Genomic DNA, 27,448 nt, shown 5'->3' with positions numbered 1-27,448 from the left:
GTGGTGCAGTGGTTAGCACTGTTGTCTCACAGCAAGAAGGTTCCAGGTTTGAGCCCCAGCTGGAGCCCGGGGCTTTTGTGTGTGGAGTCTGCATTGTCTCCGTGGGTGGGTTCTCTCCAGGTACCCCTGCTTCCTAATTGAATATTCTAAATTGACCATAGGTGTGGCTGTGATGCAATGGACTTGCGACCCGTCCAGGGTGAACCTCGCCTCTCGCCCAAAGACTGCTGGGATACCCCGCTACCCTTAACAGGATTTTACATGCACCTTTAGCTTTTCTGTGTTCAAGTAGAAAGCCTGTTACGAGCTTGAGTTATATTTAAGAGGTTTATTTACATGACAAATTCAAATAATTGCACAATGCATAATTTCTCTTAGGTTCTGCTAATGAAATTGGCCAAATTATGGTTCCTCATTCCAGTTCCTTCAGTAAAAAAGAAGGCTAAGTACGTCTCCAGGCGATTTTAACTCTCAGCATTTTATAAATAGCTGAATATAACAGAAATATACAAGATCACAGTCAAGTATCACACACCACCACTTATATAACTTATACCGCAGCTGACACTTTGGGAACTAGGGCACGTAGTACACTTCTCTGTTTCCTTTTGCCTGCTGGAAGTTTGTCAGGGCACCTTAATGCCAATGTTAAAATCTGGGCTACTGCAGGTGCAGCAGCAGGTTTGCCAAGCTGTGGCCTACTTTAATGGAACCCCTTAGCTATCTGCAGGAGATGAACAGCTCTGCTAACAGTACTGAAGAACCTGCCAAGCTCCACCTCAGAGCACCTTGAAGCACCAATGTTAGATTTCTAGTCAGAAAGTCAGACAGAAAAAGGCAAAACGATGACATTTTGACATAAATGCAACATGAAAACCTTTGTACTGATGGCTGACACTTTGTACTCTGGTTCCTTCCCCTCCTTCCTGGTCCTGACCCCCCTCTGCTCCCTCAGGTTGGACACGTCCATAGCACCATCACAGCCAGCAGGACTGTTATCCAACCCACATAGACACACCTTAACCTTGTCCTCAACTGTCCCCCTCATCCTCAATCCTTCTTTCTGATCTGCCCCTGTCTTGATGCCCCCTCCTCTTTGTGTTCTCTCCTCTTGCCGCCATCCTTTGCTTTCCTCTCCTCCTCAGGGCACTGAGGGCGGCTGTAATGGTGTCTCCTCCACCATGTTGGTAACTCGGGACTACTCAGCACTAAAAGAGAATGAAATCTGCGTCAGTCAGGGAGAAACCGTCCAAATCTTGGCCACCAATCAGCAGAACATGTACCTTGTTTACCGACCGGCCAACAGCCAGTCCCCCGCTGCAGAGGGCTGGGTGCCAGGATATGTTTTGGGCCCACCCTCAAAGACCATAAAAGACTCTTCCTCTACTTCCTCCTTCTCAGCGGCAGTGGCTGATGCCAACAACATCAAGTAAGTCCCCCCCACCCAGCACTTCTTTACCCGCAGACAGACGCACTTCTCGGTTGGGTTCCAAACCAAGTGCTCGGATTGGACGGGAGATCCTGACAGCACTGTCTACCTTTTTTTTTTTTTTTTTTTTTTAATAATGCTAACCAACCCAGCCCTAATCCCCTAACCCCTCCTCCCTTCATGCCCTTTCCTGTCTTCACCCCCTCCTCCTGGACTTCACAGGAAGCTTTTGACTTGCTCATCTCAGTTGCCTGTCGGACATAGAAGGTACAGAACTGTTCTCTTGCTGTCTGTCAAGCTGCTGAAGTGACAGTCTTATATCTGAGCCATTGTTACTTGACAGCTTTGTGGCAACTACATGAAAATGGATTCCAGGCTTGCAACCAAACTTAAACACACACACACACACACACACACACACACACACACACACACACACACACACACATTTATGATTTTCCATGTAAACATGTACTGAGGAATGTGTCCTGCAAAAAAATAGACTGGATAGAAAACCTTGTAGCTGACTCTGGAGAGAGAACCATTGACAGTCATGTGGAGCTAAAACCGGACTCTTATTTCATTTCCTAACACCCTGCTTTTTTCTGATTTTTGTTTTTGTTGATGTTGTTATTTTTTGAAAGAAAAAAAAACCCCAGCTGGGGCATTCAGGTGAACTCAGCCCCATTCTCCGCACTGGAGAAGATTTATTTTATTGTCTGTGGCAATCTATACAGATTTGTGTTTATCCCTCTTGTTGTCGTTTTCTGCCTTGTTAATTATTATTCTATTTTATGGACAAAGTTGGACTTTTTGTTTTCCTCCTTCATGTTGATTTTGTTGATTATGTTGGCAGTTCACTGTACAAAGTTGATTTTGGTTCTTCGACTGACGCTGTAGAACATTCCTGTTTTTAAAAAAGAAATCCCTTTTGCACTATTTAAGATGAGAAAAAATATGAAGTCAGGCTGTGCAATATGTTTCATTTAATGGCAACGGTCAGCATTGTACTGTTGGTAGTCTAATAATAATAATGATTTTAAATGTATTTTAAATATGTAAAATAAACCTTTTGGACTTGAGCATGAGTTAGCAAAGCGACGTGAAGGTGAAGTTGTTTTGTTTTCCGTTGAAGGTGATTGACAGTTTGTAGTTTTTAATATTTGTAAATAAACTACAACGGCAAACGTAAAAACTGAGCAGTCTGCCTACTTCTGTGTTCACTATCGTACCATGAAAGTGAGTGTTTTAGTTCAAGATGAAAGGAAGGTGTGAAATGATAATGTTAACATCGGAGGGAGAAGATGAACCAATCAAAGAAACCATTTTATATATGAGGTTGTATTATGTCTCAAGATCAGTCAAAGTTATAGCAGCATTTTGTTTTACTTTAAAGGAAGTCTAGTGAAAAACATTCTACAGCACTTTCTAACAAACACTAGTAAGCCTTACATGTTGGTTGCACGTTTTCCCTTGTATGATTTCAGCTTTTTGTAACTGTTGTGTTGTGAAATTTCTTTAAGTATTTTAAGTTTTTACTAACATTAACGGTTTGGAACTCCACAGATGTTTTTATTTTTTAAATTTTACAAAAGATGTGAGGTGTGTCTATGTAATGCTGTATTTTGAAAGTGAGATTAACAGTAATGTCCTCTTAAAATGTTCAACATTAGTTGATTAATTGATGAAAAGAGGTTTATCAACCAAATGTAAAAAAAAAAAAAAAAAAAAAGATTATTCTTTTAGAATGCAGTATGATAAGATTATTACAAACAGGCTTTATAATTTGAACATGAACAGTGTAAGATGGCATGGCTCAGAGGTAGAGAGGCCATCTAGCAACCGAATGGTCGCTGGGTTGATCCTCACTTCCGCCACTGACCATTTCGAAGTATCCTTGAGCAAGATATTATTATTATTATTATTAAACCCCTAATTGCTCCTGATAGCCCTGTGACGGACTTGCGACCCGTCCAGGGTGAACCCCGCCTCTCGCTCAATGTTAGCTGGGATAGCCCCCACGACCCTTAATGGATAAGCGGTATAGAAAATGGATGGATGGGACATTAACAGTGTAACTGAAGCAGTTAAGATGCTGCCTGCAGTGTTCAGCTAGTTCATACATGCAAACTGAAACAATAGGAAGACAAATATAGCTGCATAAATTATTTAAAAAAATACTGCACATTAATAAACTCTTAACATGTCTGTCAGTTTATTGGATTTGTAATTAACAAGACAAGCAAACAACTTTACTTCAACTGTTACCCAATATTTTTCAATAAGCATTTTGCATTGAATTAATTTCAAATATAAAACACAATTATGAATCCACAGGAAACACAAATGTGTAGAACTGCCAGTGTGAGTCTTTGTATGTGGTTTTAGAGAGAAGAATGTCTACCTCTTTCATGTTTGCTGTCTTGACCCATTTAAACTATTTATTTCTGTCTCAATAAAATCCGATGTCTGTCACTCTGTCCTTCCTCTTCTGTATCATGGACCAGAGAGATCTGGCTGCAGCTTCAGGCAACAATGTCAGGAGTCTCTGTGACAGCACGACACAAGACAACATTTAGATGACAATGCAATAAAAAAAAAAACTGGTGGTTAAAATGGGATTCTATATTTTATCATTATATCTGAAAACATGCAATTCCCACTTGGTAATGAGCCAGTTTGTGGAGCTCGATGATTTTTGCAGCCATTAGTGGGACTTGTTTGAGTGTGAATCTAGTACATCCCCCATCTGCTAGCTTTTGCATGTTAGCTTTAGCATATGAGCTGCTTGTTTTGGCGAGATGATTGCTCAGTCTGATCATATATGTGCAATACTTCTTTTTTTTTTTGCATCAATATCCAGAAATAGGCATGCTTGCACTGTGAAATAGATAACCAGCATTGAAGCTAAAAGTTTAAAATTTAAATTAAAACAATAAAACATTTCAACAAAAAAACATGCAATTTCAGTGAAAATAGTTTTTAATAATTATCTACACACATCTTTTTTCCTTCATTAAAAGACTTGATAATCTATTCTTCTTCATCACCATTCATTTAATTCCACTCTATCGCGGCTCTAAAGTTAACTGAGTGCCAAATCATTGGCAAATAAGTTTGAAATGATGACAGCCAGCTAGAAATGTTGCCTCTGCAGCCAGAACAAGCTGGACACATCTGAACATCTCTCTCATTGCTTAGTTGATGTTTTTTGTTCCTGTACCGTACAGGAAGTCTCTGTCGTGGAACACACTGCGTGCCAGGAAGCGCGCTGAAGCCAAGGAGGTTTCCGTGGTGGGGGTCAGAGGTCAGGAGAATGGCCTCCTCCGTAAGACAAAAGAAACCACACCCCCTGCCCCACTCACATCCCCGGTCACTGGGGCAAAGGGCAAAGTGAGTAAAGCAGGCTGGCAGCACATGCTAGTGATGTGTGTGCACAAACCTCTCACCTGCCTCCCCTTAACTCGTGTGTATGCGCATGTGTGTGTGCATACCCACCAAATACTCACTGTAGTTTGTGTCTCAAGCAGTGGTTCTCATCATCAGGCAAGAATTTAAATCATTTTCAATAGTGTACTAAGATATGTGAGCTAGACACCATGACGTGCTAAGCTAATTTGTCAACAGCACAAATTATAACATCATTCCAGAAGGCTACATAAACATTCTGCACAAATGTTGCATTCACTGTGAATGATTTCCAGAATATCAGATATACTGCTTTATGTTGCTGTCATTCACGGTGGTGTGACCAGGCCTGATGAGTAAGGTTTCAACAGACCCTTTTCATGGCAGCCATTCTGACATGTTATAGCATGCAGGTGTAACTGATAAAGCTGATTATGGTCCTGTCCAGTTTAGTGTCGCAGCCGTTCCACCTGCCCTGACATCTCTATTGGCTGCTGTGAAAAGGGTCTATTAGGTCTCATGTTGGGCAAAGGTAAAGGTTAAACGGTCCCAATAAGAGAGAAATTAAATATGACGACAAAAACAATACAGATTATTGATGGTTGAGAACCACTGAGATGTTGAAATATTTTCACTGTTCCTTTTGACACCCCCAGCCCTAAATGCACTACTTGGACAAATAAACTTTGATTTGTGTTTTGTCTTGTTTGATTTTTTCTGTCATCATGCATGGATAGAGGTAGATTTGTCGTGACTGGCTGGTTTAAGTTTTGTTACATTATAGAACACTTTTAACTGTTTTTTTGTTTTGTTTTTTGTCGTGGACTAACAATGAAAAAAGCACAAGTTTGTTTTGTGAGCATCTGTTTGAGCCCCTAACAAAAGATTCTGTTACAGTCAGAGATCAGTTCCAGGTCAAAGGTACCTGCATAAACTGAAAAATAGTGTCAGACAGATTTAGAGGGGTTTAATCTAGAGTCCAACCAATATATCATTTTGACCAAAATATCAGCCAGCGTATTGATTAGTATGTTACCCAAAAAGGAACAAAAAGACGCTAGGAATAATTTTCAATTATTAAATACCTGGAGAAGTTTTTTAATTGTGCACTGATGTTATTTTAAAGAATACAATTTATTTTAATCTGTAAAAAGAATTCTTTGGGTGGTGCAGTGGTGCAATGGTTAGCACTATCACCTCACAGCAAGAAGCTACCAGGTTCAAGCCCCTGTACCTGCGTGGGTTCTCTCTGGGCACTCCGGCTTCCTCCCATAGTCCAAAAATATGCCAGTTAGGTTACTTGGCAACTCTAAATTGACCATAGGTGTGGTTGTGAGTGTGAATGGTTGTTTATCTATACTGTGTGTTGTCCCTGCGACGGACTGGCGATCTGTCCAAGGTGCATCTAACCGGAAGTCAGCTGGGAGAGGCTCCAGCTCCCTTGCAACCCTTAACAGATAAGTGGTGGTGATCAATCCCTCTAAAGTTATTAGACTGTATGATTTTACTGATTGGCCATCACAGTGGTTCCCAACCTTTTCCAACTCAGGGCCCACCTTTAAGTTTCAAAATTTTTTGCGTCCCACCTCCGATTGCTCCCGATTTACCATTTGTGTCTTGTCTCGCTTTCCTTTTAATTCTCCCTGTTGCTAGCTAGCTATTCAGCATCAAATATAAAACAAGTCAAGTGTTTTGCGTTCCCGCTGCAAAGTGGTCCTGCCAATAACAGCAAAATAGCCTACCTCATTTGCTCGTCACTTGTAATACTTGAAGGAAAAACAAAACAAAATAATGAAAATAGTATTTAAACAATTCAATATCCTTTTAAACGTAACTGAATCTTAGCATTTAAAACATCATTTTGTTTCGTTGACCTCCGTTTATCCGGGTCCAGGTCGCAGGGGCAGCAGCCAGCAAGGAAACCCAGACCGCCCTCTCCCCAGCCACTTCTACCAGCTCCTCTGGGGTGATCCCGAGGCATACCCAGGCCAGCTAAGAGATGTAATCCCTGCAGCGTGTCCTGGGTCGGCCCTGAGACATGCCCGGAAAACCTCCCGAGGGAGGTGTCCAGGAGGGCATCCTCACCAGATGCCCGAACAACCTCAACTGACTTTTCTCGATATGGAGGAGCAGTGGCTCTACTCTGAGTCCCTCCTGAATGACAGAGCTTCCCACCCTGTCTCTAAGGGAGAGCCCAGCCACCCTGCAGCTGCAGAGGAAACTTGTTTCGGCCGCTTGTGTTCACGATCTTGTTCTTACGGTCATTACCCAGAGTTCATGACCATAGGTGAGGGTTGGAACATAGATTGACCTGTAAATAGCTTTGCCTTTTGGCGCAGCTCCCTCTTTACCACAGCAGACTGGTTTAACGCCCGCATCACTGCGGACACTGCCCCATCCGCCTGTCAATCTCCTGCTCCATCCTACTCTCACTCGTGAACAAGATCCCGAGAAACTTGAACTCCTCCAACTGATGCAGGCCCTCCCCCCCGACCTGGAGTGTGCAGGCCATCCTTTTCCAGCTCAGGACCATGGCCTAAGACTTGAAGGTACTGATTCTCATCCCAGTTGCTTCATATTTGGCTGCGAACTGTCCCAGTAAGAGCTGGAGGTCGTGGTTTGATGGAGCTAAGAGGACCACATTGTCTACAAAAAGCAGAGACGACATCCTCTCGCCACCAAACTCGACACCCTCCACCACCTGCCCGCACCTAGATATTCTGTCCATAAAAGTTATGAACAGAACCGGCAGAGTCCAACCCACACTGGGAATAATTCCGATTTACTGCTCACAATGTGAACCAGACTCTCACCCTGGTAGAAAGACTGAACAGCCCTTTGTGAGGGGCCATCCACCCCATATTCCCGGAGTACCCCCCCACAGGGTGCTCCTAGGAACATAGTTGTAAGCCTTCTCCAAATCCACAACACACATGCGGACCGGTTGGGCAAACTCCCATGACCCTTCCAGCACCCTTGCAAGGGTAAAGAGATGATCCATGGTTCCACCCCCAGGATGAACACCACATTGCTCCTCCTCAATCTGAGGTTCAACTATCGACCTGACCCTCCTCTCCAGTACCCTGGTGTAGGCCTTTCCAGGGAGGCTGAGTAGTGTGATCCCCCACATGGAACACACTCTCTATCTTAAAGATAGGGACCACCACCCTGGTCTGCCACTCCAAAGGCACCGCCCCCAATATCCATGCAATATTGCAGAGACGTGTCAACCAAGACGACCCTACAACATCCAGAGCCTTGAGATACCCAGCTTGGTTTCCTCCACAGAATATGTGTTGGTGGGATTGAGATTGTATATTTTTATTTTTACATAATTATAATTCCACCCCCCACAAAAATCACCTTCGCGGCCCACTAGGGAGCATCACAGGTGGGGAATCACTGGTCTATTATTTATTGTCTGACAGAAATCGTCAGTGTTTTTGATAATAACATTTGAGGGATTTTTGCTTAGAATGTTGCTACATCCATAGAGTTAGGGCCCCACACATTAGTAGGCTTAATGGCTGACTTTGGCCACCAGAGTTTTCATACATACTTTTTCACTTGGCTGACTTGGTTTGGCTGAATTCAACCTTAATCTTCTCAGTTACACCTTTGTTCTTTATATATTTATATGACGATGCGGAAATGGCTACTGTGAAGTGGGGGTCTGGCAAAACCCTTTCAAAAGCCTGGACCACAACTAGCTGCCTCCTTGTCAGTTGGGAGCAATAAGGTGAACAAGCAGCTGCCTCCAGCTAACTGAAAAACAAAATCTTTTTAAATCAACATGTATGAGTGTCACCTCACAGCAAGAAGGTTGCGGGTTTGAGCCCCGGCTCCAGCACGGGATCTTTCTGTGTGGAGTCTGCATGTTCTCCCTGTTCCTGTGTGGGTTCTCTCTGGTACTCCAGCTTCCTCCCACAGTCCAAAGACATCAAGAGGGGACGAGGCTGATTGATACTCTAAATTGACCGTAGGTGTGGCTGTGAGTGTGAATGGTTGTCTGTCTATATTCTACAATTCTACAATTCTATAATTTCATTTAGCAGACGCTTTTCTCCAAAGCGACGTACAACACAAGTTGTACATCTATATGTGTTGGCCCTGCGACGTACTGGTGACCCGTCTAGTGTGAACCCCGCCTCTTGCCCAAAGGCTGCTGGGATAGGCTCCAGCAGCGTCATGAGTTCACATGACGGTTTGCAGCTTCATAATGAGAAATAAACCACTTGAGGAACAGATATGTGTGTATATACCAGATTTAAGCTTCTTTTCTGATATGGATATAAAAACCCAAACCAAGGCTTCTCGGAGGTAGGTACTAGCTGCACTAGCTAGCTAGTCTGTATCAAACAGACAAGTGTATTTGCTGTTTGACAATAAATGAAAGCTAGAGGTTAATTTCTAATAACCACCTCATCCCTCTTTCCTCCTCTTGCTTGTATTCCTCCTTCTTTTCTCTTCCCCTCATCACATTCCTCTTCATATCCTCATCCACATAATTTTATCTGCGTTCTCTTACCTCATTTTCCTCCTCCTTTCCACCATTCATTTACCTATCCATTGTTTGAATTCCTCCATTCTTCATCAGGAGGTTCACACCTCAGATGAGTCCGACTGTGATGATGATCTTGACCCAAAGACGGGCATGGAGGTACAAAAGCACCGACACATACATGCATGTTTGGGATTCCAAAGAAAACCTTATGATTTAGTGGTGGTGATGTATAACACTTGGAGTTTCAATAATAAAGGCAGAGAAAACCTATATGAAGAAAAGAATGTATATGAAATAAACACAAAACTGTTTCCTTCCTCTTCGCATTCTGTTCTGACCTTACTTAAAATTAACCTGTGACGATCTGTTTTCCAGCTTCTCAACCCAAACTTCATCCAAGAAGGTAAGAGACTCCTAATGGGGCTATGAGATGTAATGTGTTACCACGATTTGGTAACTGATTTTATTTATCAAAGAAAGAGAATAAGTTACATCACAATCAAAAATGTTATCAAACTAAGAGCAGGGTACATCTTGTGGCTACAAATAAATCAAGAATAAGAACAATGTATATCTCATGGTCACAACATATTCAGTATTTTCCTCCTGCGATGGGCGCTCCTGGGCTCCGTGTGTGGCCTAACTGGTTGTTTTGTGGACTTCCTTACTAACACTAAGCTGCCATTTCCTGGAGAACAATTCAAGAATACTGTTGACTTTGTGTCCAATGAAATTCTTTGTCAAAATTTGCATTCCTCTCCCTTTACTGTAAATTTCGAAAAGGGTTGGGCAATACAATGATATAGTGCCCACCAGCTTAAGTCAACTAATCTGACCCAAGAAATGCAGAATCATCTCTGCAGCAGGTTCATTCTCAGCTTCATGTTTAAATAATAAATGTAGAAATTCATTTCAATGACATTTAACATTTTCATGTTTACGGCTGATTTTTTTTCCAACCTCATAACTGCAATCATAAAAGCGGCCTTATCATATTCGGCCCCTGATGAAGCCCATTTAATCCTGGGATTGATCTGTTTAAGTACCATCTGTTTTACATTGAGGTTATCTGAGGTCCCATGTTTTCAACCACCTGGATTGTGCCAGATTTCTTTTTCATAGATGTACTCTCAGAGTATCCTCTTGTTGAAAGGGGAGCTGTTACGCTTTTTTTTTCCTTTGGCTTTTCTACAGTTTCATTTGGCAGATGCTTTTGTCCAAAGCGATTTACAACAAAGTACAACAAAGTGCTTCAAGTTTGATTAGCTGCAGGCACTGTCATCTTGTGGTTGAAGAAGTGCCAGTTTTTTTTCAGGGTTTTTTTGTTTTTTGTTTTGTTTTATTTCCTTTCTTATTTTCGACCCTTTAGTCTTTTTTCAACCTGTAAACATCGATACAATGTCAGATGCTCGTGTCAACAAATGTCAAAGCGTCACACAATGAGGTACATGCATTTGGAAGCAAACCCACCAGGCTGTTTCAGCTGGCTTTGCACACTGTATGTTACCAGATATTTTTCAAATGTGCTGGACACCCGAACAGATATAGCCACAAGAAATGTCCAGGAAAATCCTGACGACACCTTGGCCAGTCTGTGCTGGGATTGTGTCTTGATTGTAGCTGGTGTGTGTCTGTAATGAGATGCCCCACAAGGACGGAGTTAATGCGGGGCAAACTTATAACCCCCCTACAAGCCGTTTGTGTAACCTCAGTTGCAGTGCCATTTCTATCCACCAGGAAGAGCAGTGAATTGGTAATGATGCAGATTACTGTGCTGCGTTCAGCTGTTCTTAATGTGCGTCGATTTGATGGGAAGAAGTGCTTCCCTTAGAGAGCAGGTTATTATAATGTTTTGTTGTTGGTGTTAGGGTGAGATAATTTATGGCGCTGTTAGACTGCTGTTTTACCACCTGCCAGGTGTGTTCCTGTGTTTGCATTTGTGGAGGGTCGACAGGAAACTCTTTTTTATGTCAGCACAGTGAAAATGTCTTTTTGAAGAATAAACACCACCAAATATGAACTGAACTAGAACATTTCTTTATATTGGAAAATCGTCTGAATTAGCAAGTTTTGCAATTATGTTTTGTGCAAAAAAAAAAGACAATGTGACTTCATAACTTATCTGAATTTCATCTGGTATCCTCTGTTTGAACTTTCTTGTGCCTCATCCTCATAATTCATCTGTATGGTCAAAAGCTGGTCTGACCTCAGGGCCATGACCTGGGTCTGGGAGTGAACCTGTGGTGCCTTCCATAATTCTTTCATAATTAGGGCCTGAGCCTGAAGGTACTTCAGCAACTGGGCCAGACGGCCTTGAGCCGGTTTTCACATACACACCCATTCAAAACCTGGTACTAGACTGTTCTTGCTGTCAATGAGTGCGCGCAATATGCGCATTACTAGCATAACGCGCATAATCTAATTTCACCCCCTGAACATGCATGAAATTCGCTGAAATTCGGCACAATTGTCCAGTCTGGCTAAACATTCACTAATCTCACAAAAAAAACAACAAAACATAACAAAAAAGTCTTTAGCGCCACCTAGGGAGCCACACAACTGAAAAAATAATTTTACGATAATTTGGAGCGCTATAACTCCTCCCACGAATGTCCCACAAACATGGGACCAACACCGTTGGACTCGTCTCATCAAGACAAACAATTCATACACTCTGACCCCTCACCTATCTACAACAGAATGTCCACAATTTGGACAAAACTCTCAAAATCAGGACTTTTTTTACTCCCCCAACAAAATCTATCTCCTCCTAGGGCATTAATGCTATCGCTTCCAAACTTACACACATTAATCACACAACTCTGCTCTTCAAAAATCTTTAAAGGTTTTTATATGAATCGCTCGGTTTGGATTTTATAATCCCTCAAAGTGGGGGAGACACGTTTCACACTTACAATGGGAGGACATACTGTCAAACGCTTCTCACGTCTACACCATACATCCCACAGCTTTAAAAAACACACCACTGCATTCCTGACAAAAATCCCTACAAAAACATGGTATTATGTGTCACTCTTGACCAACGTATGCCGACTTATTCAGCCTTTCCACACTACAATTCTGTTGATCCTCCTCTGCTCTCCACTCTAGCACAGATCAAAGACAGAGCAGTGGGGGAGGGGTTCTTAAAGGGCCAGCTCTCAGCTCTGCTATCACTCTCTGATCAGACTCAGGCTTCTATCTCCTAAACTACAAGGCCCAGGGATTTGACCAAGACACTGTTGGATTCAGGCCGGTGTCAACGACGCGCGGGGGCTTAGGCCCTAACAACGCTGCTTGCAGCTTTAATTGTGAATTTGTTGTTAGGACACTTACTGATAGTAAAGCTGACACTCAGCGCCAGCATTGTCTGGATGTGTAACTGTGTTTAGACGACGTGAAGGTCACATCTGTATGTTCTAATTCAGTTTTACTGGCAGTGCCCAACATTACATTCTTGTGTCTGATGAATTCCTTTATCACACAAAGTCCTTTACAGCAACATTAGATGATGCACTGATTGCTATTGCATGTGCACAGATACAATATACAGGACATACTGTATATATATATGTATGTGTGTGTGTGTGTGTGTGTGTGTGTGTGTGTGTGTGTGTGTGTGTGTGTGTGTGTGTGTGTGTGTGTATCAGTGGCGGGCTGTGCATTTCATACCTAGGCCTTCAGTAATGTCCTATAAATACCCTTCATAACACCATCATTTATTTATTGTGCCATGGCTCAAGAAATCATATACAGAAGCACACTGAAGCACTACTGGACGTTGGATCACCTTAATCATGTACAACGGCGATTTTCTGGAATATTTAAAAAGCAATAAACCCGCGTCAGCAATGAAAACTTACCAGTGTATCACTGTCAAAACTTAAAAATAAAAGGCAATTTAAAAATATTTGTTCACAAAGTATTAATAAGTCCACCAAAAATAGACAAGCTCAAACAATATGGTACACTAAACTGCACCTCACTCTTTCCCTGCGCACCTGTTCGTTGAGCTGAAGATCCACTCAGGTGTCCCCAAAAGTTTTTAAAAGCACTGTAGCTTGCAAGTGTCCAGCGCATTTTGGTGCCTTGTTGCTGCCTTGGTAAAACAATCTGAGTTCGCAAATCCAGTGTAGCTCCAAATACCAGATTGATCGGTGGGAAACAAAAGGCAATCCTGGCAGAACAATTTGCAGCGTCGCTCAGATGCTGTGAGCCAGGGGCACTGCTCATAGTTGCTAGACTGAAAGTGGCGGTCAAAGCCTTTCCTTGCCTGGAACAGGTTAGCTAGCCTTGGGGGTCGTCGTCCTCTTCTCACAAGATCGAACTTCTCTTGAATGGTCCGTCTTGATGAAAGTGAGGCCTTCTAGCTGGCTTAACTGTAACCAACTCGTGATCTAACTGGCTATTGCAACTAACAGTATGTAACCACTCACTTAGTGCACAGACGTCTGCACTGTGGATTCTGAGGGCCTCGGACAGATTTCATACAGCCTGGCAACACAAGCTAGCTGAATTCTGATTGGATAAAAACCTTAAAATACAACAAGGAGCGTAACCACATGGATATAAGATGACATGAAGAGAACAGAGGAGAATAATTTTAAGTACATATTTACAAAAAATAAATTAAAAATGAAATTAACTTGCGTCATAATTATGATGGTGGCGCTAACTTTTGATACGTTTCAGCATGTAATTCACATACAATGTTAACACATTTCAAACCTTCTGTCCATGCGTTTGCTTGAATGAGGTGAATCTTGGGAGATAGGGCACGCCCACTCCTGTCAATAATTTTTTTCTATAAAATTGCCAGAATTTCTGAAGACTGGATCTGGCTTCTAGATCTTGATACAGTAGTTTCTTCCAATGGCTTGTTTTCTTCTTTCCCTTCCTTCTCTGACTTTGGCTCAGTGTGCTTACCTGTGCTACATACTTGCACGATGTACCAAGCAGGGCATCTTTGCTACAGTAGTCAGCAATGGCATTACTTTTGAACAGAAAGAACCCATCATCTCCGTGGTAGGCAGGCATCTTAGCCAGAGGGACGTTGCAGAGGAAGCCAGAAGATTCATCTGCCTTAAATTGAAATCTGGAGGGTTGCTGGCCACTTTGATCAGAGTGCCACTGTTTTGAGCAATGATGGCCCGCCAGTTTTCTGGGTATGTGTACAGAGCTCTTGCCGGCATCTTCAGAGTAGTTCTAATTAGCTAATTAATAAGATGGACTACAATTCCAATTACAGAATCAGCTCTAAAGAAGTCAAAGATTAAAAGCTGAGGAGAGCGGCCCACCATGGATGTTTGTTGCCGCCATGATAATATTTCTGGTGCTTTGTCATGATGCCACGTTAGCATACTCAGCTGTATGTGTTTCCATTTAAACCATGGACATCAGCTGCAACAGCAGTTAAATATAATGGAGGACTTGACCACCACATGAGTGTCCCCACACCACCAGTTAAAGGAATGTGCATTTTTGCAGTGGAATAAAAGCACACTACCGAGAATAAGGGGGCTAGTAAGCTTGGAGGGTAAATTTGATTAGCTACATCTCTATTTGGGCATGATCCCTGCAGCACACAGCCCTACACCTGCCCCCTTCCCCATGCTCATCTTTGGAAGTGTTGTGATCTGCTCACCTCACATTTCACACCGTACAATGGCTCCCAGAAAAGGTTCTTTTGGATTTTTGGATTTGAAGAAAATTTAACATTGTTAGCTTTCTTAAGTACCAGTAAAAAGTGGATAGAGGTACTTTTTTCAGGCCAGCGAAAGAAAATTTCCCACATACATGTTTTTTCATGGCACTTTCATACCGGACTGTTTTCATACCCTATGAAGCTGGATTAGTTAGCCTGAAGCTACAGGAAAGCACTGTTCCTTCATTACTTGTATGTGTTGAAGAATCAGAAGCCCAAGCTGTGAGTGACATTTTATCAGTTTCCTAGCTGTGTTTATTTTGTGTCATCAGTCTGACAACAGGGATTATAAGTAATGTTCTCCTTCACCAGAAAAATAAGGAGGGGTGCTGAGCAGCTATCTCTGCAATCATTGGTGTCTCGCTGCTCTGTTGGAGTCCAAAATCAATTACGAAAGCCAAAAAAATTATTACAATTGCTCTCTTTTAAGTTTAATACTGGAACACAACTCCTCCAAACTGGCTGTGAAGTCAAAAAAACATTCTCTTGATTAGTTCGTCATAAAACATAAAAATATCCCTTTGGTAAAACTGGACTGTTCTGTAGCAGAAACGAAAACAAGCACATTATCACTTACAGTAAGGATTGAGTAGTTTGTTATGCATTTTCAGTGGCTCCAGAGTTCCTGGTCCCTCTGTCAGATGTGGTATGTGCATTCGGAGAGACAGTGGTTCTCTGTTGTAAAGTCTGTGGGCGACCCAAACCCTTGGTGACGCTGAAAGGCCCCGACCAGAACCCAGTGACCAGCAACAGCCGCTTTACCATAGACATCAGGTAACACTGGTTTCTGCTATGGTCGCTCTTCTCTGTTCTCTTTGGATCTCCTTTACCTTCCTTCATCCTTTTCCTTCTCATCATCTCCAGAGATACTGGTGACATCCTGTTGAAAATTTGTAACCTGATGCCACAGGATACTGGTATCTATACCTGTATGGCTGTTAACGACCATGGTTCTGCCTCCTCCTCTGCCTCCATCAAAGTGCAAGGTAACGGCTACATTGAGGGAGCATTTCACTTGAAGAAAAGAAGCACAATTGTTATTGTGAGATGCCACTAAATTTGTTGACAAACCTTCTGTAACACTTCTTCCTAAACCAAGCAACCGTTCAGTGATTTGCCATACAATCCTATTGTAGGGATCCCAGCAGCCCCCGGGAGGCCAGTGGCCCAGGAGGCCAGCAGCACAGCAGTGATGGTCCACTGGCCGCCGCCAGCCTCGTCTGCCCACAGTGCTGTCAGCAGCTACACTGTAGAGTACAGACAGGAAGGTGTGTGGGACCAGTTTGATTTATTTTACTAAAAATGCAAAAAAAATCTATTTTTATGTTGCATTTGATTTCTTTATTTCAGCAATCTTTCATTTTATTGATGTCAAACTTGGTGTGTGCCTCGCTGTTGCACTGAGGAATTTCAGTTCAGATTTTGTCAGTCTGTGGTCCAATGTGCCAGAGTCATTTAGACAACCAGCTGAGGTGACCAACAAGATTTTGACTGTGGGATCAAAACATTCTGACATCAAAGATGACTGGATAACAGACAGATTGTGGGCACTGCACTGACTGAGATGACAGGCAAATTGACTGAGATCAAAGTCTGAACCCCAAAGATCAAAGTGAGAGCTCTGAGATCGAAGTCAGAGAGTAGTCTTGCAGGTTTTTTAGTGTCCTCCCACTCATGGCCCCTCAAGTATTCAGCACCGCACTAGTTAATAACAGATGCTATTAATGTTTATGTTTAATTTTCTCTGTTTTGTCCTCCTCCATATCTCACTACTAGACTCATTGCTATGGCAGCAAGTGGCCAGCAGCAGGGAGGAGTGTCTTCAAATTGACACTCTGATCCCAGGGGGTCATTATCAGTTTCGTGTGCGAGCCTCCAACCGCTGGGGGATCGGCCCACCATCAGAGCCTTCCAATATGGTTACACTGCCCAGCAGCAGTAAGTCTGCATACAAAAACACAAACACACACAGACACGCACACACATACACGTGCACACACATGGACGCACGTACTCACAGACACACACAAAATACTTGCAAAAGAAAAGCTTAAAGGAATTTGGGAGACTTTTTAATTTCCCCTCTTTCTGAGCAACAGAAGTTGAATATTAATCTCATCACTAAAACTATTCTAGATTTTTTTTTTTTTTACAATTTGTAAGATGTATCTATTTTGTTTATCGCAAACAGCGATTACCCTCTAGAATAAAATATAATTATAGAACAGCTTGCTTGTATTTTTTTTTGAATGGATTCAACTCAGCATGAAACTATGAGATGTTCCATCCGAAAGACATAAATTTGAAAACTGACCCCTTGAATCAATTTACCAGACATTATTTAACACAGTGATACTCAACACTCGTGTTGAAATGTCAGTGTCAATCATCTAAATAGGCAATTAACATACATGCAAATTCCCTGCCTAAAGAGTTCATAAGTCATTCTTCCACTCCTTTTTTCCCAGACTCTGGATATGATGGAATGGGAATCGAGTGGAAAGACAACTTTGACTCCACCTTCTCTGAGATTGCTGAGATTGGAAGGTAAAACACAACTTCCACGATAAATTGTTTGAGTTTGGTTTTCAGACCAGGTTTGGATAGTTGTGTCAAACGTGTATGCTTTCGTCTTGTTCCAGGGGACGGTTCTCAGTGGTGAGAAAATGTCTCAACAAGTCCACAAAGAAAGAGGTAGGAGATGATCTGTTGTATCAACATTTATCTCACTGTATCTTTCCACTGCTCGGGTTGGCATATTTGCTTGTCAGTGACATTGAAGATTTGTTCATTTTTTTTTATAATTAATTCAAACCCCAGTAGTTCTGACTTTTTTATGTTCTCTTTCTAGCATTTCATTTTCATTGAGCTTTGGTGTCTTTTAGATTGTGATGCATTTATGACCACATGTCTAGTCAAGGCAAGTTTTTTGCTCTTTTCAGGTTGCTGTAAAATTTGTGAGTAAGAAGATGCAGAAGAAGGAGCAGGTGGCTCATGAGGCGGACATCCTCCAGCATGTACAAAATCACCAGTTGGTGGTACTCTTGGACACATACGAATCTCCCACGTCTCTGATGCTGATCTTGGAGCTGTAAGTGGGTTTGATGTAACTTCTAGCCAGCTATAGCCAATTATACAAAGCCTATCCCAGCAAATGCTTCCTCCACTTTTTCTAGTATGGTAGATGAGCAGAAACTCCAACACCAATAATGAAGTGCTTTGTGTGTGTTTGTCAGGCTCGAGGACGGTCGTCTACTCGACTATCTGGTTGCCCACGATGAGCTGATGGAAGAGAAAGTGGCATTTTTCATTCGCGAAACTTTAGAAGCCCTGCAGCACCTTCACACCTGCCGTGTAGCACACCTGGACCTAAAGGTGACAACAGATGCCGGTGTTTTAAAAAAACGGGGCTCCGGGGTCGGAGCAAGTCTGCAGTCACGAGTCATTTGTGTCATTTCTCTCCCTCTACTTTCCCATGCATGTAAATAAACAACATAGAAGTCAGGCTCATTGTGGGCTCAAAGTCCTGACTGTAGTGCTAAAGCAACTGTCTGCAGTTTAATATTCTGAAGATCATAACAAATCAGTTGTGCTTGCTACAACATTGTAACTTTACCAAAATGTCATCCCAAGTGTGCAGAAAAGTTCAGACGCATCAAGCTGGCAAAAATTATTACATAGCTTTAAAAGAAATGAAACCTTTCTCCTCTCAGTTGAGACCCACTCCATTGCATTTAGATGACATAAAGATGCTTCCTTGCACGCTCCCTCCACTGTCCTTCATGAAACCATCCAGGCAGATTTTTGATTTCTCTGAAAATGGTGTCTGCGGTGCATTAACATGCTTTAGTGCACACAGTTTCTTCAAACGATCACATAATAAAATTGCAACATTGCAATTGCAACATGGAAAAATGACAAAGTACTGATGTCATCACATTTCAACTAATCAAAAAATACCGATATCAGGATAACAAACAGTTATGCTCAGTACTAGTAGAGCACATCATGTTGAAGTTGAAATAGTTGGTCAGATGGATGATTGCATATTGTCACCTTCTTGAAAAATTTTTCTAAGACATTTTTTGACAATTTTTTTTTTTTGCATGAATCAACTTATGATATTTTGTCTCAAAACAAATATCAACAGTCATAATAAATGATTCATTTTTCTGGAACTTGCATTTTTATAAAGTATTTTCATCTCAGACTGTTTAGTTATAATTTTATTATTCTTATTATTGATTTCTGAATGATGAATTCTGGACATGTCTGTTGCCTAGGCAAAGTAAACAAGATGGCGTTGTTTGTTTTGATAGCAAAATTTAAATGCTAATCTGAAATCTGCACTGACATGAAACCCCAGTGATGCCTGTGATATCATACATAGAGGGACGTTTAATTCCTTTAAAGACAGGAAGCTCAACAAGGTCTTGATTAGTGTTGAGCTTTTAAAGTGATGAGTCCTCAGTCCGGGTGATGCCAACTAAAAATGCATTATGAGGTGAGATTATGAAACATGTAATCTCAAAGATCATTTCAATTCTCATGTGTGTCTTATTTATCACCGTCTTCCTCCTCCCAGCCCCAACTCATGCCGCACATTTTATTTTTGTTCTTAATCGTGCATTTTTCCAGTTGAAATTTTTCTTTTGCAGTATATGCAGATTACTTTTGCTATTTTGGAGACATACTTAGTAAAAATGCTCATTTGTTGCTAACATTTTTTGCCAAACGTATTGGTCGATATTTTCCTCTCTCTCCTTCAGCCTGAGAACATCATGGTCGTCCTTCAATCTCCTACCCCATGCATTAAGCTCATTGACCTTGGGGATGCCGTCCAGCTATCTACACACCGCCGCTATGTCCACTTGTTGCTTGGAAACCCAGAGTTTGCTGCCCCGGAGCTCATCTGTGGCACCCCAGTCTCCATTGCAACAGATGTGTGGAGTGTTGGCGTGCTGGCTTATGTCATGCTCAGTGGCGTGTCACCATTTCTTGACGAGTCACCAGAGGAAACCTGTGTGAACATCTGCCGCTTGGATTTTTGCTTTCCTGATGACTACTTCCGGGACGTGAGCCAAGCGGCGAGGGATTTTGTGACTTCAGTGCTCCAACAGGATCCCAGGAAGAGGCCAAGCGCTACTTCCTGTCTGCAGCACCCATGGGTAGGTCGTGGGGGTGTGCATGGCGGGGAGTACTCCAAGACCCCTCTGGACACAACAAGATTGGCCACATTTATTGACCGAAGAAGACAACTGCATGATGTCCGGCCCATCACGAATATCAAAGGGCTGCTGAGCAACAGTATGGGCAACTCACTGTGATGACAGGAGCACCCGCAATATAATTTACAATATTATATTTTAAGCATTTATTTATCTTGTGTATTTATTCAGGTGTGCGTGTGAAAAAGGTTTCAGTGCCTGGATTCTGGATGTGGTGCTTGTCGTGGTCAGGAAAACTTAGCCTCTCGAACACCTTCTTTCCACATGTGGAAGTCCGGTATCTGTAATTTGGTATATTATACAGAGTATGCCCCTGGATTAGCCTGGGGTGAGATGCTAATTAGTTGTTTTTATTTTTACACCTAGTTGTGTGGTGTGGAATACCAACAGGGAACACAGCAGAAATGGTGGCAGACATAGCGAAAACCTGTTAGTCAGCTCACCTGTAACCTGTTCGCTCAGTTTTGGCGCAGCATCCACTGTCGATCCAACCTCCATGAAAAGTTCTCATTTTATCAGCATACTTGAGCCACATATCAGACAGAAAACAAACAGAAGGACCACCTTCACCAACACATCAACGAGTATATTACCAGCCTCAAATATCAGCGTATGGAATCAAGGCATTAAAACCTCTAGACCAAACATGAACCCAGATGCTTGCTCCTCATCTGTTCTTTCTTAGTTTCAACCAGGATATGAAACAAGTCCTCTATGCTTCCTTTACAAGAACCCAAAGAAACACACTTGCAGACTGAAGCTTAATCGCGATGAGCTTATCTTTATCTTCTTTCCTGCATCTGCTGATGCTGTTTCAGGTTCACCCGAGGACAAGCTGCTCAAGGACACTGGTACTACGATCTGCATTTAGGGGCTTTGGCAGTCGAGCAGCATGTTACCAAATATCAAACAGTATATTTGACATAAACATAATTCAGTGTACCATAAACTTTATTAGAACAACAGACAACACTGATCCAAAACCAGAAAAACAAAGAAGTTTTGTTTTGGATGTCGTGCAGTCACTTAAGTGATACTTCACCCAAAGAAGAAGATTTTCCTTTAAAATAATCACAAATAAATGTGTTGAACTCCTGAAGACATTTTTTCCCCTCCTGCATTGCTTCTTCATGACTCCAGAATGCAGAAAGAACCAGCCAGGTATATTTAACTTGAAGCTATAGGCAACTGATGGCTGGCAGCAACAAAACCGTTCAAAAACATCCACTTACAAACTCTCAAGTGTATCATCCAGTACAATCCATGTCTTCTTTGTCCAGCTATATGCTAAGTAATCCAAAAAACAAACAAAAAACAACTCTTTGATTTTAGCCAAAAGCCTAATAATTACAACTGTTGCATTGTTTATCATTATCACAGTCAGTGTCCTCATTTATTAGTTGGACGTGGCCAGTGAATAGAAGCTTTCATAACTCAATAGAAATATTATCTTATTCATAATAAGGTCAATAACCAATGCTGATGGCAGGGTTGCTGCCTGTCCACCACAAATCAATCATAGAGCTATCAAACTGAAAGCAGCGTTTTCATGTCTATATTTTGAGGGTGTGAGGTGTAAACGGCGAAAGTTTAACGTTTTAAAAGGAAAATGGGTTCATGTGGTTGCAGCCTTATATCGAGTTGTGTTTGTGTCATTAGGCCGCCTGTCACTCCAGTGACAAAGGGCTGTCAAGAGCTAATGAAGACAAGCACTTCACAACAAAAATATAAAGGTCTGCTTATGTTCCGATGAAGAAAAGAAAAGCATGTTTGTGCCAGCTCTTTTTTTATATATACAAAATTAACATCTGCTATTAGTTTGTCATCGTGAAAAAAAAGTGTTTCTTGTACAGTGACGAGCGCTGAAATTGGACTCATGGACTCATGACCTTTGTGCTTGCATAAGGAAGTATGACAGATCCACGTATGGCGCCTCAGTTTTTAAAGAAGGAAAGATGGGCCGCATTGACTGCAACAGCACTGAGCCTTGCCATGCTTTTATTTATTAAATATTTATTTGTTTGAGGCTGAGATGTTTACAGCCAGGACCATCCAGGATAGTCTGAGCTGTGTGAAGATGAGTGTGATTGAGCTGCACGGTGTTGCCATAAAATAGAACTTTTCACCAAAGCCAATGAGGAGTTTCTGGAATGATCTACATGGAGACACATGGAAAGCTATACCTGAACGCATCGCTACATGGGAGGTGAGAGTCGCTAATGACCTTCTGGAACAAAAAGGGGGAATACTGGACCTCACGCAGGGGAAAAGAGAAGGCACCATGGAGACTGAAACACTTTCTGATGGAAAAAATACTTACATACATCTAAATGTTTACAAATGTTCAAAAATAGGTAGTTTACAGAAAAGTAGAATCAGGGAAAGCCTGCATGTAAAAGAAAAAAAAACTCACCAGGGATGGTTTAGAAATCAGGTTCTTTCTGTTTCTAGAACAAACACCTGGTGTTCATGTGGGAAATGTTCTCCACACTGAAATATTTTGTTAGTGTATTTGTCTACCAGCCACTGTGGTGAGGAAGCAGCCACAGTGCTTGAGTCACTTTGGTTTGAGGCTGCCGGGTTGGTTCAGCAATTGTTGCGGCTGGCAGGCAGTTTTCTGTCTACTCATGAATGTAATTCCTTGTAGAATGTGTACTGCTGTCAGAAGTGCTGTCCTCGAATTTCACCAAAGGCTTTTCCTTTCACTGTTCTCCCCTCTGACCATTTTGCAATGTTCAATAAGCATTTAGTGTTAAGATACAGTGGTTAGCATTTATTTTCAAGTAGCTGGATAAGGCGAATGTAAACTCACTGCTGTGTAAAGGCGACGCTCCTATTAGCTGGTCTGCAAAACCTGTAGAGTGACGCAAGGATGATGGAGGCAAACCCAAAAGTTTTGTTGCTGGTTCCCTTGACCAAAAGCCAGAGAGATTTTTAGATTGGATTATGGATTACTGCAAAAAAAAAAAAAAATTATGTAAACATAGAAAGTTCTTCTAAACCAATCAAAATCATAACAGAACAGTTTTATGATTTTTGAAGTGTAAACCTAGTTTTTATAAGTACAAAACTGATGTTGTTCGGGGTTGATTGATGTCTACAGTGTCACCTCAACTAGCTTCACACTTCCTCTCTGGGTTTAAAACCTCTGTCGTCTCACTTGTTTAGCAAACACCACTTTTCAGGCCCAATTTGAAATTCACGAGTGTCGTATTTACTGACACATTTTATTTCACAGAACAAATTGTTAAAATATCTTGTGCCATTGTGAATCAAAGAACTTATTTCAGGGCATTTAACCAAAAACCCATTCTAAACATCCCACTAATCTGAGAAGAGGGAACCAGACAGTTAACAATGCTAACTTCTGGGTTTGAGGGCTCATTCCTGCACTGCTCTCTTCAGGTACCTTTGAGTGCTATAGTACTGTTCATCAGGGACTTTGGATTATTGCTAACCACAGAGATATGTGGTCAAGTCACATATCGGACAGGCAATGAGAAAGCAAAGTTTTTAGGTGAAAATTACAACTCATACATCAGGTTTTAGGAAAAAAACAAAAAAACAACAACAGCTAAGAAGAAACATAAGAAGGACTGAAATTAACACCAGTAAGTAGGTCTTATTTTTCTCTGCAATTCTATGCAAACTTGGTGGAGTGGTGTAGAATCGGCCAAGGTGGAACTCATTTTGGGGCAGATTAGTCATAGCACCACCAAGTGGTAACAGTAAGTATACCTGATATAACACATTTAATTTACATCAAACTGACACACGATTGTCTTCAATTGATGAACAAACGTGTTTCCTAGGGCCACCTAGAGAAAAACAGGAAGTGATATATGCACCACAGTGCATTCATTAGTCTGCTAAATTTCTCCACCCTCTCACCAAGAATACCAGCACACTGTGACCTGCATGAGGGTACAAGAGTCCACTCATCCGTGTTGGCATCTTTAGGGTCTAATCACAAAAGTGTAAGGGACCAAAAGTTCACCTTGGGTGATGTGTGCACTCTGAATGCTTTCTAGGTCTTAAATGCAATTCGAAAGCACTTAGAGAGCTCAGACCTCTCCCAAAGGGACCTGAGCCAAATCGTACATGTAAATAAAGCAATATTTTGCTTTGTATAATGGATCTGCCCCCACAATTAGGTTCTTCCAGGCCCTTGCTACAGCCCTCCATCATGTGTGCTGAGAGTAGTTTTTATTGAAATGGACAAACAGCACTGGAGATTGTTTGTGCTCAATCATGATGTGAAGACCATACTGATAAACTGACAAAGCACTACGAACAGCACTTCTATCTACTGACACAATACTAACACACTGATTTTGCTTCATGTGATCAGATTATTTAGTCATTAAAAATATCATTTACAGCTGCACGTATTTAAATCACAACACAATAATGAACACTTTCTTAGAATGTTAGATCGCCTTATCGGTACAACAACACCTATAACAAAATGAAATGGACACCAGATATCATAAAGAAGATGGACACGGAGTCACACACTCTACCACACCTTAAAGTCATAACTCCGGAGGGTACAAAAACACAGAGGTAACACTAGCTGGTAGTTGATAAATGTATATATCTAAACGATGAATGAATCACAAGCAAATTCACATGAAAAGATAATAATTTTATAAGTATCAAGTTATACTGGATCTCACTCTCACATTTACCAAAGCAGGCAATATTGAATCAACAAGTATAAAATTCATGACCAGTACAAATTATGTCATTAAACTATGAATTATTTTTTAAGCTCAGCTTCATTACATAGAAATATGAATTTTCTCTACATGACATCGCATTTCTACATCAAGTTTAAAGGAGGGGGAAAAAAAACCTTTGGAAGGATAAACTGCTAGAATAAATTAATATGTAACTGTGAAATCTGACATATATAACATTGAGCTGTGATTTTAAAATTTGTTTCAAATATTTCACAATTCCTTGGTAACCACATAGTTTATTCATATGAATGATCATTTCATGATGTTTTACAATTGAAGAAGTTATTTTCTATTGATCACTTTAGTCGGCTGGCTTGAGTTTTGGCTCTCGAAAAAGGTTTTTATGATGATACACATTGGAGTGTGGGTAGTGTTTCTCATTTTATGAGCCTGATCCTTTGTTACATTTTACTGTAAGAGTTGGATATGTGCTCTGCTTTCTAATTTTTAAGTTTATCATTCAGGGTCTTCATGATGTGTGAAGGAAAAATCGCCTTATCTTTGTGTCATTGAGAGCGACAATAGATACTCTGGAGTGAGATTCATTTAATCCATCAAATATTGAATACATGAGGCTCATAAACACTAAACACATGATAATTTTTCAGTCAAATTGACCTATGAGCCTGATGTATCTAGAAGGCACACATTGTCATTATTCTACGCCTGGTTACGACTATCTCAAATATCTATATCTCTATGTTTGGGTTGCCCAATAGTTCTCTTACTCAGATGGATGAATAAACCTCCACCAGATGTGAAAGAACCATGCAAGCATTTTAGGACGTACTGTCTTACTGTTATCCCTAGAGCCAGATGAGCAGATGGTCTTTTCTCCTCTGAGGTGCATGGGAACAGAGGCTGCTAGTTAGCTCAGCACAATGAATGGTAGATGATGGGCAGGTTAGCATATCCCTCTCTTGCTCGCACAGCTTCTTGTTATATAGACGTAGGCAAGCCATTTTGGAGAAAAGTGTATTTAAAGCCTCCTTCAAAATATATGCTAACTTAGACACCCACTCTCATTCATTGTGCTCAGCAAACTAGCAGTCAGCTGGTGTGTGTGGTTCTCCAAAGAAAGGAACCGGTTGTCAGGCTGGACATAAAACCCTGTCATTTACTCATTTACAGCATGTCCATCCTATTTTGTAAATATTGATGTCAAAATGCAGATGTAGGTTGTCACTGATTATTGGCTACATCTCTCCAGACCATATGCTTGTTAACATTTGAGTCCACACACAACCACCAAGCAGAAAACTTGATCTTCTGAACTTCTCATCCTTCAGTGCATCCATCGTGACTTGCTGACCCATGTAGCTCTGTGGTGGCTTCACACTGTTGAGATGCTTGCCAATGCTGTATCCCGATTCCCCACCATGAGCCTGCTGAGCTTCGTCTATAGAGACACATCATGCTGTTGGTTTTGTGTTGCCGTGAGAAGCAGCACATCTGTACAGGCTGCCTCTCCTTACCCCATGAAACTTACTGGTTTGTTACTCTTTACTAATAAAGAATCTGCTTGTTTATATTTATTCTGTTTTCTGACTTCCTGTGTGAAATCACTGTTTGATTTCTTGCAGCTTGCGTAGTATTTATTGCTGTTATTCTCTGCTGATAACATTTAACATTACGTCACTGACAATTTAACTCTAGAATTACCACCTAATGGTTGTTTGTCCACATCAACCAGTCCAAGTTCATTCCTGTTTGTCCAGGCATCATAAACTGGATGTGGTGCAGACTTTAAAATAATTTAAGTAAAAAAAAGTGGTTTCTGATGTTAGTTTAATTTCCAGAAGAGTTTTTGCCAAACATTGACAATGAAAAACACATAACAACAAAATTAAACACAGTAAGACTGTAAGATTGATTTTATAATGACTGTATTTAGGGCTGCACAGTGGTGCAGTGGTCAGCACTGTTGCCTCACAGCAAGAAGGTTCTAGGTTCGAGTTCTGGCTCGGGCATGGGGTCTTTCTGTGTGGAGTCTGCATGTTCTCCCTGTTCCTGTGTGGGTTCTCTCCGGGTACTCCAGCTTCTTACCACCATTTAAAGACATGCAAATGGGGACGAGGCTGATTGATACTCTAAATTGACCGTAGGTGTGGCTGTGAGTGTGAATGGTTGTCTGTCTATATTCTACAATTCTACAATTTATATGTATTTAATTTTCATTGAATTTCTTTCAGTTTCAGTTTTCCAAATATAAATGTTTCGATGCCAGTGTTCCCTTTTTCAGTGTAGATTTTATTTTCAGTGCACAAGGAAGGGAGAACTCTCAAGGCTGTGTGGCAGGTCAAAGAGGCTGAGCAGAAGACTGTGGAGCCAAAGGCAGGAAGAGAAGAAGAAGGCTGAGGCACCAGTGTGATTGTGTTGTAAACATTCTTCTCTGCTTGGCTTTGCTCAGCCTCCTAGGCCTTCCACATG

At 41.4% G+C, this 27,448-nt stretch overlaps 1 protein-coding gene across 3 annotated transcripts in view; it reads left to right on the top strand.

Moving 5' to 3' along the window:
* The window catches only part of kalrna (kalirin RhoGEF kinase a), a 165,889-nt gene extending 139,399 nt beyond the window's left edge, over positions 1-26,490 (top strand). For 2 of the 3 annotated variants that reach the window (XM_086220764.1, XM_086220763.1), the window contains 13 exons: positions 1,146-1,429; positions 4,660-4,822; positions 9,435-9,497; positions 9,717-9,744; positions 15,657-15,819; positions 15,910-16,031; positions 16,182-16,313; positions 16,822-16,983; positions 17,514-17,592; positions 17,688-17,739; positions 17,988-18,136; positions 18,282-18,420; positions 19,815-26,490. In XM_086220764.1, coding sequence (XP_086076890.1) covers positions 1,146-1,429; positions 4,660-4,822; positions 9,435-9,497; positions 9,717-9,744; positions 15,657-15,819; positions 15,910-16,031; positions 16,182-16,313; positions 16,822-16,983; positions 17,514-17,592; positions 17,688-17,739; positions 17,988-18,136; positions 18,282-18,420; positions 19,815-20,372 — 2,094 coding nt within the window. In that variant the 3' untranslated portion in view covers positions 20,373-26,490. Of the gene's footprint in view, positions 1-1,145; positions 4,162-4,659; positions 4,823-9,434; positions 9,498-9,716; positions 9,745-15,656; positions 15,820-15,909; positions 16,032-16,181; positions 16,314-16,821; positions 16,984-17,513; positions 17,593-17,687; positions 17,740-17,987; positions 18,137-18,281; positions 18,421-19,814 lie in introns of those variants that run through there. The other variant, XM_086220765.1, reaches the window with a different exon arrangement.
* Positions 26,491-27,448: the final 958 nt, after the last annotated feature.

This window comes from Aulostomus chinensis, chromosome 12 (genome assembly GCF_037954235.1).
Source record: "Aulostomus chinensis isolate RoL2024-O1b breed Wild chromosome 12, RoL_Achi_v1.0, whole genome shotgun sequence".
Taxonomy (NCBI): Eukaryota; Metazoa; Chordata; class Actinopteri; order Syngnathiformes; family Aulostomidae; genus Aulostomus; species Aulostomus chinensis.
The sequence above is the reverse complement of the archived record's forward strand: the minus strand, read 5'-3'. Positions and strand labels throughout refer to the sequence as shown.